The sequence below is a fragment of the Balaenoptera physalus genome, assembly GCF_965194825.1.
Source record: "Balaenoptera physalus genome assembly, chromosome: 1".
In the NCBI taxonomy this organism is placed as follows: Eukaryota; Metazoa; Chordata; class Mammalia; order Artiodactyla; family Balaenopteridae; genus Balaenoptera; species Balaenoptera physalus.
This window is the reverse complement of record NC_138882.1, coordinates 33,696,381-33,709,362: the sequence shown is the minus strand read 5'-3', so window position 1 is coordinate 33,709,362 and position 12,982 is coordinate 33,696,381. Positions and strand designations below refer to the sequence as shown.

At 51.0% G+C, this 12,982-nt stretch overlaps 1 protein-coding gene across 13 annotated transcripts in view; it reads left to right on the top strand.

Moving 5' to 3' along the window:
* MFSD4A (major facilitator superfamily domain containing 4A) overlaps positions 1-12,761 on the top strand; it is a 30,058-nt gene extending 17,297 nt beyond the window's left edge. For 2 of the 13 annotated variants that reach the window (XM_082431467.1, XM_082431458.1), the window contains 7 exons: positions 1,124-1,286; positions 1,732-1,847; positions 2,918-3,091; positions 5,829-6,213; positions 9,370-9,440; positions 10,741-10,861; positions 12,003-12,761. In XM_082431467.1, the coding sequence (XP_082287593.1) occupies positions 1,124-1,286; positions 1,732-1,847; positions 2,918-3,091; positions 5,829-6,213; positions 9,370-9,440; positions 10,741-10,861; positions 12,003-12,058 (1,086 nt within the window). In that variant the 3' untranslated portion in view covers positions 12,059-12,761. The other 11 variants (XM_082431461.1, XM_082431466.1, XM_082431465.1 and 8 more) reach the window with 11 other exon arrangements.
* The last annotated feature ends 221 nt before the right edge of the window (positions 12,762-12,982 follow it).

Below are 12,982 nucleotides of genomic sequence, written 5' to 3'. Positions count from 1 at the left end.
TGTCTATGTGAGCCAGCCTGCCTCCAGGCGACGGGGAGGCTTCCCCAGAGCAGCACTAGGAAGGGGCTGGCAGCCCCCTGACGTCCGTCTACCAGGCCAGCTTCGCCTGCGAGCCCAGAGGAGCCCATTAGCCCCTGGGACACTTCCGCAGTTCCCTGGGCTTCCTCTCTTTCTGAAGCAAAAGGAGCTGGGATGAAGTTGCAGAGGTTAGACTTGATGAAGAGCTTCCTGGCAGCAAGGGTGGTTAGACACAGGCAAGGCACCTGCGGGAGGCGGTGAAGGCTTCTCCAGGCAACCTCAGGAGCAGGAGACGTTTCCCGTTACTCTGGGGAGTTCATAAAACTGAAGCGGCTTAACATAAATATCAGTGAACACGACACTGGGCTCTGCATGTGTGTTGCTCACAGCATGCATTTTTCAATCCAAAGGAGTCCCTGTCTCTGTTTTCCCTGAGGATAGCCTCTGTACCTTCATAAGGTATAACATCACCCAGAACAGCCCCTGACATGGAGATGGCACTGGTCAGAATCAGGTTGCCCGGGCGCCAGTCTAGCGCTGTGCCTCAAGTCAGCTGTGTGACCGGCACTAACGCTCTCAGGTCTCTTCCAGTTGTAACAGGTTTTGACTAAGTAATAACTTTGAGCCTCAGTTGCCCCACCTGGAAAATGGGGTTAATGATTTCCCCCCAGCACGTTTTACAGAACTGTGATGAACAAAAGCCAAACTTCTTTGTAAAGCATCACGTGCTCTACCAGCATGAATGAGTGTGAGGGGCCTTGCTCCAGCCCTGCTCAGGACAAGGATGTTAGAAAGGAGTTTATCTCTAGCACCTCCTGTGCCAGCAGAGGCCCGGTGTGAGTCCAAGCTTTGCATGTGACAAGTACCTGTCTTTTCAGGGAAATGACTGTGGTTAAAGTCGGGCAGCAATTACACCAAGCCTGCCCAGGGGTCAAGGCACCTGGCTGCATTCCCCAGGTGGGCACCCTGGGAAAAGAGCTGTCTTCTCCCAGGACTGTGCAGACATTTGCCACACAGCCACGTGGAGGTGTATGCGGCAGGCCAGGCATGGGAAATGGGGACCCTAATGGGAACAGGGCTCTCCTGACCCTCTGCCCACCCCCAGCTCCCGGTGCCCATGGCTGTGCTGTATCTGCTGTCCAAAGAGCGGCTGCTGACCTGCTGCCCTCAGAGGAGGCCCCTACTCCTGTCTGCAGATGAGCTCACCCTGGAGACGCAGCCTCCTGAGAAGGAAGACACTTCCTCGCTGCCCCCTAAGTTTCACCCAGGTGGGGGCTCTAATGAACTCTCAGGCTCATGGCCCCATACCGAGGCTTCCCTGGTAAGCCCTCCCACCCAGAGGGAGAACGTAGATCACAGGTGAGAATGGTTGGGGAAGAACCCTTGGCACTGCTGGTCTCGGGAGGCAGGAGATGGAACAAACTGGCCAAGAGAATGAGGAAGGCAGACTTCTGGCTCCAGCCTGCATTCTGCCTAACCCCTCCTGTGTGACCCTGGGCGAGTCACCTGACCTCTCTGAGCCTTGCTTCCAACAACACTGTGAGATGGACAGGGGCTGTTCCTAATAGATAGTTGGAAGCTGGAGAAGGTGGGAGGCAGTAAGTGGTCTCCCCTCTGCCAGGGCTCTCCTGACTGCCGGCCACTGTCCCTGGGTGCGCAGAGGAAGGGAGCAGGAGCTGAGACCTGTCCCTGCTCTTCTCGTGTCTCATCCAGGGCATGAGGACCTGTTCAGCTGCTGCCAGAGGAAGAACTTCAAAGGAGTCCCTTCTTCTTTCTTCGCCATCCACATCACAGCCGCCCTGGTCCTGTTCATGACCGACGGCTTGACGGTGAGCCTGCCCTCGGACAGTGTCCCTTATTGGGCACCCCCCTGGGCTCCCTGAGCCTCAAATCTGGGGATGGTAAGAGAAAGGAGGAACGTCAAGGTTTCCTAGAGACCTCACCTGTACTACAGTGGGCCCAAAAATTTAAACCAAGCACAAGTCCCAGGGGAGAGTCTCTCCAGAACTGAATACAGCCCCTTGGAGCTGTGGTTTCCTGTCTCATTCAGTTGTTTTTATTTTCATGAACTCTGTGGATAGGGGCCTCTGGTTTGTTACTGAGTGTAGGCTCCCCACATTTTTTAAAGGGGCAGTGCCCTATTCCCCCAGGTAGAGGTCATGCCATATAAACTCTAGGGCACTCTGCTTCCTGGAATACATTCGAAGCCTGGGCTTCTCAAGCCACGTGGTAAACAAACTACAGGCAGGATCTGGGCCCAGCTATTCAGTCCACTAGTGACCTCTGTTACTCTGTTTAGTGCCTTTTTCCAGAAATCTCTAAGGATTAGGACATTTTTGAATGGCTGATTGATTAACTGGTTGCCATATGAGGGACTCTCCAAAGAAAAGGCCCTAAAAACCTAGATGACCTGGTGGAAAGTACTCGTGACAGTACTGGTTGACTTCCAACTCTCAGTGTGACCTTGGGCAAGTCACTTCCCTCTGCCCTCTCATCTGTAAAATGAGATGCCTATACACACCTTTTTTTCAGCTGCAGCACCCTTCCTTCAACAAAAAACCTTCTGTGGAATGCTCATAAATAAGGCATGTAGTGGAACTCTGCTCTGGTTGAAGGGGGGAGCAGAGCCTGCATGACCAGACCCTTCGGGACTCCCGTGGGGACCCAGAGACACCTTCCTGGATACCCTAGCTCCTGCAGGCACCGTCCGGAAGCTGTGGTGCCCAGGTTCCACTCTCAGCTCAGGCCTGTGTATGCCATGTGGTCTCGGCTCCAAGCCCACCCCTAAGCCTCTAGCAGCAGGACCAGTCCCTGCCAGCCCACACCACACCTGCCCCAGCTAGGCCTCCTCTGCGAGGGGACGCTGCAGGTGTGCTCAGCAGGACCTGTCTCCCCACAGGGGGCATACTCCGCCTTTGTGTACAGCTATGCAGTAGAGAAACCGCTGTCTGTGGGACACAAGGTGGCCGGTTACCTCCCCAGCCTCTTCTGGGGCTTCATCACTCTGGGTCGGCTCATCTCCATTCCCATCTCCTCAAGAGTGAAGCCAGCTACCATGGTTTTCGTCAATGTGGTAAGTGGCCTCCTTTCACTTTTTGGAGACCCAGAAGAACCATTCACTCCTGGCCCTAGCACTGCCCCAGGACACTTGCTCGGAACTGGACTCTGCCAGCAGGTGAGGAATGTAGAAGTAGAGGGAGGAGAGGAGAGGAGAGAGATGCTGGTGGGGAAGGGATGGAAATCCAAGGGGTGGAGCCTATTCATGTGATCTTGGAAAAGTCCTTTCCCCTCTGTGGGCCTCTGATTTTGTACCCATTGAAGAAAGGGGCTGTAGGAGACGATTAGTGCTGCGTCTGGAGCAGATCCCAGCTGACAGCCTGCAAGGAGTAGAGAAAAGCAGGTGCTGGCCTTGATCCTCCCTTGTTCACCTTGGTGCCCAGCTGGTCAGAGCCCTATGGCCAGTGGAGGCCAGGGATCCCTTGGCCTTCAGAATCACCATCTCTGGGCTGGGGCCTGGGAATTTACATCTTGCAGCTCTCCCAGATGATTCTTAAGTAACCAGACTGGCATGTAGGATGGCCTTCAAGGAACTGGTCTGCTCCGGAGGCAGGAGGTCTGGGCCCGAGAAGTGGGTTAAGACTTTTGCCCTCATGTGTGTCCATGCCACCATCTATGACAAAGAGGTCCAGATTACAGATTCCTGTAAGGTTGTCTAGCCCAACCTCCGACCAGGGATTGAATCACCTCTATAGTATCCCTTCCAAGGGGTCCACAGTCTGTCACAGTCCCCGAGTGACTGGAAACTCACTACCTTTCCAGGAAGTCCAATCCACTGTCGGAAAGTACTTCCTTGAGTTGAGTTTCTAGTGGAGAGAAGGTTGGGAAATAATGTAGAGGCTACAGAGGTCAAAGATCATGAGCCCCAAGAAAGGCCCTTGGATTTGGCCTTGTGCTGGTTGATGACTTTCAAGAAAGAAATTTCTGTTCAATGTAGATGGGAGGTGGGGGGAGGAGGGTAGAAGCCAAACTCAAGAGGTTGAGGGTGGGAATTCCCTGGCAGTGCAGTGGTTAGGACTCCGTGATTCTACTGCAGGGGGCACAGGTTTGATCCCTGGTGGGTTTGATCCCTGGTGGCCTGGGAACTAGGATCCCGCAAGCCGCACGGTGCAAGCCAAAAAAAAAAAAAAAGAGGTTGAGGATAAGAAGGAAGTGGAGGTGTGAGAATTGCAAATATGTCTGTGAAGGGAGTCTTGTTTGACAGGAGTCAGGTGGTACGAGCGTGTTTGTAGGCAGAGGAGAAAGGCAGGAAGCCGGTAAGGAGGAGGCCTGTGAGGATAGCACGTCAGAGAGTAAGTGAATGAAGAAGGCCAGGGGAGAAGGGATGGGGTCGAAGGACAGAGGCGAAGGAAGTGCTAAGCTTAGTAAGAAGAGGGGCCCAGTTCTGTGGAGCTGGGGTGATGGTGACGTGATGCAGGCAGAAAGACTCCTCAGGTCCGTGAGGTGGAGAAGAGTGAGGGTACAGGGGCTGCTGGTGGCCAGACTCTCTAGCACACGAGGCCAGCTGCTTAGAAGACAGTGGGTATAACTCTGGGTTGGTGAGAAAAGGAAGTCTGAAGCCTCCACATGAGTTAGGCACTGATGATAAACTCACCCGGGGTGCTGGTTTTTAAAAAGGAAAATCAGATTTCTGGGTCCAGCTCAGACTTAGTGAATCAGAATGTCCAGGGGAGGGGGCTAGCAATCTGTGTATTCAACAAACACTCTAGGGGGTTCGTGTCATCAAGCAAGTTTAGGAAAACACTATCCTAGAGCAAGTGATTCCCAAATACACTAGACCCACTGGAGGTGCTTTTGGAATATACAGATTCCTGGGCCCCTACCCCAGAGATTCTGATTCGGGGAGCAGGGGGAAGTGTGGAGGCGAACCTGGGTGTCTGAATTGTTTTAAAGCTTTTCAGGTACTTTTCGTGGGCAGCCTGTTGGGACCACACCTGAACAACCCTGAGCAAGCTCCCAGATGCGGCAGCTGCCATGTCTCGAATTCACTGAAACTTCTTCCCAGATTCCGCTCATTTTAAAATTAAGGGTCACTCTGCTCTTGATGTTCTCCTGGATCTCAACAACCACTTACTGGTTAATGAGTACACACGTCGGGGGGGCCCTGCGGGGAACTGCCGGGGTGCTGAGTTCTATAAGATGACGTCTCTGCCTTTAAGGAGCTTACAGTTGGCTAGGGAAGAAGATGGGCAGGGGAGAGGGAGCGTGTGTGTCCCGGTACAGAGGTGAGGATGAGGGGCTGGTAGGGAGGTGGGAAGCAGGCAGGCAGCCAGTCTGCGCCACCGACTGAGGAGGGGGCCCGCGCCGAGTGGGAGCAGAGCTTGTTGGCAGAGTTGCTAATTCGCCCTTGGCATCCTCAGTCTTCTGTCATGCAGGCTAACTTAAGAGAGTTAGGTGTTTTTAAAACTTCCCAAGTCTAGAGATTTTACGGGCGACTCTTCAAGGCTTTGTTTGTAAGGTCGGAGCGGAGAAGGAGCTAAGCGTTTCTAAGGCATGCGCGGTAGGCTGTTTGCGAGATGTCCGGCTGGGCTCCCCTCCCCCCTTGCTCCTATTCTCAGGGTTTCCTTGGCCGACACCAACTGGGGAAGGTGCAGTTCCCACATATTCCACAGGGTAGCGCACGGGTCACACAGCGCTGCCCCTGCGGTCGGAGAGGAACTTTTCAAGTCTGGAGACGGACCGCTGGTTTTCCTTTCTCCATGACCACCCAGCTTTTCCCCAATTTCTCATCGCCTCCGTCTCCGCCATGACAGGTCGGCGTGGTGGTGACGTTCCTGGTGCTTCTTGTTTTCTCCTACAACGTCGTCTTCCTGTTCGTGGGGACAGCCAGTCTGGGCCTGTTTCTCAGCAGCACCTTTCCCAGCATGCTGGCCTACACTGAGGACATCCTGCAGTACCGAGGTGAGCCCGCCCGCCCAAGAGCGAAGAGGCACTCCCTCGGGGCCGGGCGCTGCTTCCCCCGCGCAAGCCCCTCTTCCTGGGGTCTTCCAGCTACAAGGTCCCTGCCCCACCTCCTCACAGAAGTGAAGGCTCTCCTCCTGACTCTGGGGGCAACAGGCTTGTTCTGGCCCACGTGCCCCCCCCCCCCCCCGATTCAACGTTATACCGGATCATGTGATTTCAGACCACAGAGAAACAGTAAGCATCTCTTTCCCATTTTCTTTTTTCCGTAGCGGTGTCTACAGACCCACAGCTGGCATCTTGTGTAACACCCATGTGCTGGAAATAACAAGTTCAAAGAAAAGCAAAGTTGCACAGGAAAAATTATAGCATAGGAAAGGGGTTTTATAACTTGTCAGTAAAAGGACCTCTGTGTTTTGTTGTTCTTGTGGCTGTCGTTCGAAACAGAGGAGTAGAACAATGACTCCACACCTGATTCAGGGTTGTGCCCAGCTTCCTTGATGTCGGAAACCTCTGATTCCCTCAACTAGTCTCCTTCCCTTTCCGTAGCCTCCCAAGGGCGTATAGCAAAGATCTTTTTTTAAAAAAATAAGTTAATTAAAAATAATTATGTTTTGAACATTTAACGTTACCCTCAGAAGTAATCGGAGGTGCCCTAGAGTGTTGGAAAACCAGCACTAAAGATGAGTGATTTCTCTAGAGCAGGAGTGGGGGCCGTTGGTGTGGGGGGTTGCGGGGGGCGCCAGGCAGGGTCAGAGCAAGGAGAGCTACATTCCGCTCATCCTGAGACCTGGGTCCTTGAAATCAAAGGATAAATCCCCAAACTTCAAACGAGTAAAGGAAGTAATGAAGTAATGTTGGTATCACCGGTCACATAGTATATCCCCCAGAGGTTGAAGTGATTAACAAATGTTAGAGTTTAATAAGAAGAAGAATGTGATGTTGGTTGGTTCTGCTGCAAGTGGTCACTCAAATCCGTCCTCTTCTTTTCTCACCATCCCCGCCTTAGTTCAAGCACTTAACCTGTTTGGAATAGTTAAGGGTGCCCAGCTTTTCGTAATTTCTAATCACTCCCATCCCTGCCTTGGCAGGTCTTGGCTTGTCTCCTGGCCTTCAGATTTGCCTCCATCAGTGGTTCTCACTGCTGGTTCCACATTAAAATCACCTGGAGCCTTTGTAACAAAGCCCAATGCCTGGGCTTCATCTCCACGAAGTCTGATGTAACTGGTCCAGAGCTGCTGAGTGATGGTAACGTGTAGCCAGGGTGAGGAACACTTACTGGGCCGTCCTCTACACGGCTGCAGAGGGATTGCTTGGAAACACAGAGCTGCTCACAGCCTTCACATCTTCTGTGGAGCGCTTTTCCCTTCTCCAGCCTTCTCCTTCCCTGCTTCCCCTCAGAGCCCGCATTCTAGCCATGTTGAATTACTTGCTATTCCCTGATGGCACAAAACCCATTCTGTATCGCCACACTTTGGCACAAAGTGAACCCTCTGCCTGGAATGCCCTTTCTCTTCTGTCCCACCCTCTCATCTGCCTGCTCAAGTCCCTCCCCTTCCACCCCCTCTGGGAAGCTTCTCTGACCCCAATGGGAAGGTGTGCCCCCTCCTTCGTACCTGCCTCTCGTGTTTGTCCCACCTCAAGGCTTTTCTACCTATGTTATCTGCGTCCTCTCCTTGACAACACGCTCCCTGAATGCACCAGCAAGGGACAAGGGGAAGAGCATGGGCTTTGAGGTCATCAGCAGATCTGAAGGTCAGTCCTGTCTCCACACCTTCTGGCTTTGTGACCTTGTGCAGTTCAATTTCCTTCCCCTTTCTGAGCCTCAGTTTTCTTATGTGCAAAATTGGGATGCAAATACCTGCCTGTGAGGACTGTTTTGTGCACTAGAGGAAATGTAAAGCTCTTGACTTAGCAGCATAACTGGCTCACAGGTGCTCAGTATATATGTTAACTCTATAATTATTCATCTGAGTACCCTCAGTGTTTAGCACAGTACCTGATGCACAGCAGGTACTGAAAGGTTTTTGAATGTATGAGTGGAATAGACAGTGGGTACTGCTGACCAGTGTTGAATCTAGAGATAGCTTCATGGAGAGGAGGGAACATGAACTGCCCCAGGGTTTGGAAAGTCGGAGGAAAAAGGAAAGGCATTCCGGGGAAGGATGGGGTGGGGGGCAGTGAACAGGGTGAGAGCAAAGGCACAGAGACAGGTATAAATGTAAGTGAGGAACTTGAAGGACAGAGGAGACAATGGCGATCTCTGATTCAAAAAACACTAAGTGTCTACCGTACGTTGGCCACTGTGCTAATATTAAGCAGTGGTATATGCCACTGAACTAAAATTCAAGGCACATCCTCTCTCATGGGCTTCCAGCCTGTAGAGGGAGGCTGCCTGGTAAACAGGTGGGAGGCGGGTGAGGCACATGAGAGTAGAGTGCAGGGGGCTGAGGGAGCACAGAGGAGGAGGAGCTAATCCAGGTTCAAGGACGGGGGCTGGGGGGAGAAGATTATGATGGTAATCTCAAAAGGTGAACAGGAGTTTTCCAGACAAAGAGGAAGAGGAGGAATGTTCAGGAGGGGGTGAAGGCATGTATGAGAAGCTGGCGGTGAGACTGTGTGCAGGGTCAGGAAACGGAAGAGAGTTTCTCCTGACTGGAGGGTAGATTGTGAGCAGATACTGTGACAGTCTGAGCTCTCAATGGGGGCAGATTATAGAGGGCCCTGCAAACCAAATTAAAGCATTTGGACCTGATCCTGATGGCAGCGTTGAAGGGTTTAAGCGGAGAACTGGCCAGCGCTCTGCTGAGCACTCACGTGTCTTGCGTCAGAGTTATCCACACAGCAGCCCTGCGAAAGAGGTGTTGTCATGCCCATTTTACCGAAGGAAACCAGGGCCTAGAAAAAGGGAAGGACTTGCCTAAGGTCCCATGGCTAGTAGGTGACGTAGCGGGCTTGGAACCCAAGTCTGACTCTTGGACTCTGAAGGTCTGTGCCATGTTGCCAGATTGACCAGAGGTGTGGCTGGTCAGCACGATGCCAGGGCAGTGAGGACACTAGCCTGCCTGGCAGAGGAGATCAGGAAATCTTTCTGGAAAGGTAGTTGGCATTCAGATTGGGAAGGGCCCTGAATGCCAGGCTAAGCAACTTGGAATTTATGCTGGAGACAATCGTGAGCAATTGAAGGTTTCAGAACAAGGAAGGGATATAATGACAAGCAGGACCTAAGCAAAGTTAAGAGCTAAAGTCTGAGAAATCTCAGGGATCCAAAGTAGTCCTCTTAGGCAGCTGTACCACTTTCCAGAGGCTTCCCGGAAACAACCTGGATTATGCCAGCGGACTTCTGTCTCCTTAACTTGCTATTACTAAGCCAGATCCTTCTCTTTTGGTTAGGCTGTGCGACCACAGTGCTGGTAACAGGGGCAGGCGTTGGTGAGATGGCCCTCCAGATGCTGGTTGGTTCGGTATGTGGGGAAACTCGGGGTGGGGGGAGTAATCAGGGAGCGCTCCTCCAGGCAGGTGAGAAGATGTGGCCAGCCCCCGTCTGAACCTAGGCTGTCCCTTCCCTGAGCCTCCCACACAGCAAGCGGGAGCCCCACTCTGTCTCTGTCACCTGTTTCCGTTTCCGAGCCACCCTTGAAAGCTGAGCCTCCAAATGTGGGACCTGGAGATGTAAAGGGATGCTAGGTATTGTCCAAAGCAAACACAAGCCATGTCTGGGAGCAGGGCCAGAGGGCCCCGTGGGAATGTTTAGCTCTCAGAGCCTGGGATGGGTTTGGGCTGCAGGCGGAGTTCCTTTCCATCCCTCTCAATCCACCACTCCCTGCCCCACCTCTCCTCGCCTTTGGCCACCCTACAAAGGGCCCAGCTTTCCTGCCCCACTCCTGCCCTGATCAAGGGCCAACTCACCCAGTTCTCTTCAAACATACCCACGTTTCATTTGTTCATCAGGAAAAAAAAAAAAATCCACCTACTTTTTATGGAAGACTGTAATGAAGATATTGTTATGCTTCTTTTTACAAAGGAGGATACTGAAACTCAGAGAAATTAAGCAACTTGCCTTCAGTCACACCTGTAATAACCAACAGAGATGATGTCCATGCTTATGTCTTTCAGTCTCCAAAATCCCTCTAATCACTACTCAATTATCCTTCCCTTTTCTTTTGTCCTGATGGACGGGAGGAAGAGCTATATCTTACGCTACCCTCTGCATTGAAATGACGTGATGTCATTCGCTTCAGTGTAATCTAGTGCAGGGAAGAAGGGGTACAGAGGGGTACAGAGGAAACATACTAATTGCTAACGTTGGTGATGGGTCCATGGGAATTCCATATGCCACTTGAGTATATGTTTTAAATTTTCCATAATAAAAGGAGATATATATATATCATAATAAAAGGATATGTATATATATCTTTCTCCTCTGCAGAGTTCTGGTCAGGGATTGAGCGTATAGAAACACCTAATATGATTGGAGTTTTAAGGAAGATATGGAGATTTTCAAAGGTTCCAGGACACAGAGCTGAAAGGGACTGCAGGGGTCACTGGGTCCAACCTCTGCCGTACAGCAGGATTTCTGCCACCTCCAGAAACATAACCTTGAAACAAGGCCAAGATGTCCCTCCTACCAGTGTTTCTGTCTATTGGCATGATGGGCCAGAACTTGACTGAAAAACCTGCTGAGGCCCGAGAAGGCTGCTTCCTCCAATACATCTTTATGTGAAGTTTTGATGGCCTGTTTCTCTGTGTTTTCCCCTTTGGCAGATATTCCAGGCTCAGGGCAGCTATAGTTTCCTGGTCTGTGGCGTGATCTTTGGTGGCTTGGCTTTTACCTTCTATATCTTGCTCCTGTTTTTCCACAGGATGCACCCTGGACTCTCATCAGGTAAGGAAAGAATCTGTTTCTACACAAGAGGAGGAAAACAGAGCAGGGGGGCACGTGGGAGACGCTGTGGATCTTAGCACGCTACAAATGATGTTCTGTTCCAAGTAAAATGCAAGGAAATGTTTATTTTTCTACAGCTTCCTTTTCCCCTCTTCCTGCTTTGCCCTGCGATTGTCTGTGCTGGGCTCTCAGGGCAAGAGGGAACGGGATAGGCTGACTCATGGTTTCTCCATCAGGAGAGGGGCATGGTCTGTGAACTGGCTTCCTGCATCCCACCAGACCAGGGGACCATGGGCCAAGAATTGCATTCCAGCCTGTGCTGAGCACTGAAAGGCAGAGCCTGCCTCCTTGGCTGGAACTCGGCCCAGCAGCCTAATTGGCCATTTCTTTGCAGTTTGGGACTTGACTCGAGTCCAAATCTCTTTTTCAAAAAGAAGTCCTTCAGGCCAAGTGGCAAAGAAAAGCTCCTTCGGGGCAGAGACACCTCCTAAGAATAGTCTCGCTCCTGGAGACCCCAAGCAGGGGGGAGTCCCAAAGCTGTTTTCATAACCCTGAGCCCTCACCTGCCTTTCCGCCCAGAGCTCTCAAAGTCCCAGCAACTGAACCAGCTGTGCACATAGCCAGTTCTTAAGAGAAGGTGCCCAGGCAGAACCCTTATCCTCTTCATAGAAAGTAAAATACCAATCACAAAAAGACTGAAGGGTCAGGCATCCATGGTCCTGTCTCTCAGTAGGTGGACATACACTCCCTTTAAACATCAGCATGGGCCCCCCAGTCAGCACACACTACAGCCTTGTGCCTGAGGTGGCAGGTACCAGAGTTGTTCAGTCCAGCACTCGGCATAGGGCCTTCAGTTAGGCCACCGTTCAAGAAAGCTCTGATGAATATCCAATGAGTAAGACTTAATGAGTTCCCTGTTCACGGGGGACAAAAAAAAAAAAAAAAAAAATTCCCCAAGCCCTAGACACTAGTCTCAGCAAACTGCCTCCACCGACTAGTCTGCCAGAACTAGTAGGTCTGACTTTCCACTCGGCTCCCTAACGTGAGCCATTGAATGGCAGAGAAACAAAAAGTAAGCTCTCGGGATGAATAAGGGCTAATCAGAACTGCTGAAACGTGCTACCTGTTTTTTCTCTTGTAGTTCCTACCCAGGACAAAGCACTTGGAATGGAAAGCCTGGAGTGCTACCAGAGGTAAAACTAGATGAAGGAGGCTGGCGAAGACTTCTGGCCTCTTGAGCACCAGCTCAGGTCAAAGGGCTGAAGAAAGCTGGGGTGGCAGCGGAGGCAACCTCTCGACGCCTTGGTTCCGATCTTCACTAATACTTGGTTGGGTAGAAGAAATTAAATTGAGTTCTGGTACCTGGGTCCTCCCTGGGCAAATCATTAGATGTTTACCTGGCTATTCAAGTTACTCTCCTCTTCCCTGGCTCAGACTTTTGAAGAGCGGGCTAGGATACCCAGCTGGGAAGGAAGAAGACAGCTAGATGCTTCACTCCACTGGCCGCCTCCTTCATGGACCACACCCTGGGTTTGAAGATCACTCTTGGTTGAAGTTTGAAAAAATAAGTTGAAATTATAAACAGCGATGATCATTGCTACATGTAGATAGACTTTAAATTAATCAAAACAAACCCCAAGTTATTCCCTGGCATGCTCAAAGTATTTATGTGCTTTTACTTATTATAGTCCAAAGGCCCTCCAACTCCTGCTGCTGCTGTCAGTAGTTCGTCTGTAATCTAAAACATCGAAAGGAAAAGTTGAATCTTGCTACCTTTGGGGCACTTCAGTGGTATGCTGGGCTAGCTCATACCAGCTTATAAAAGCCAATTGTTAAGTTTTCATTTTGAGAGCTGGTTGTTAAACCCAGCCATTATTTAAAATTAAATTAGAGAAACTTATTACCTTTGTTTCTAATGTAATTTAACTATAACTACTCAAAACTCATCACTTCCTAACTTTTTTATACCTATGCTCTTGAAGTTATTTATTGTGCCTGCAGTGTAGAAATATTATATAAAGGTATGCTTCCGTGTATGTCTTTCCAACTCCACTTTCAGTGATAACATGTTAGTGGCTTGAGATCAGCCATGGTGGGAGTATTTACACCACAGAAATTGGC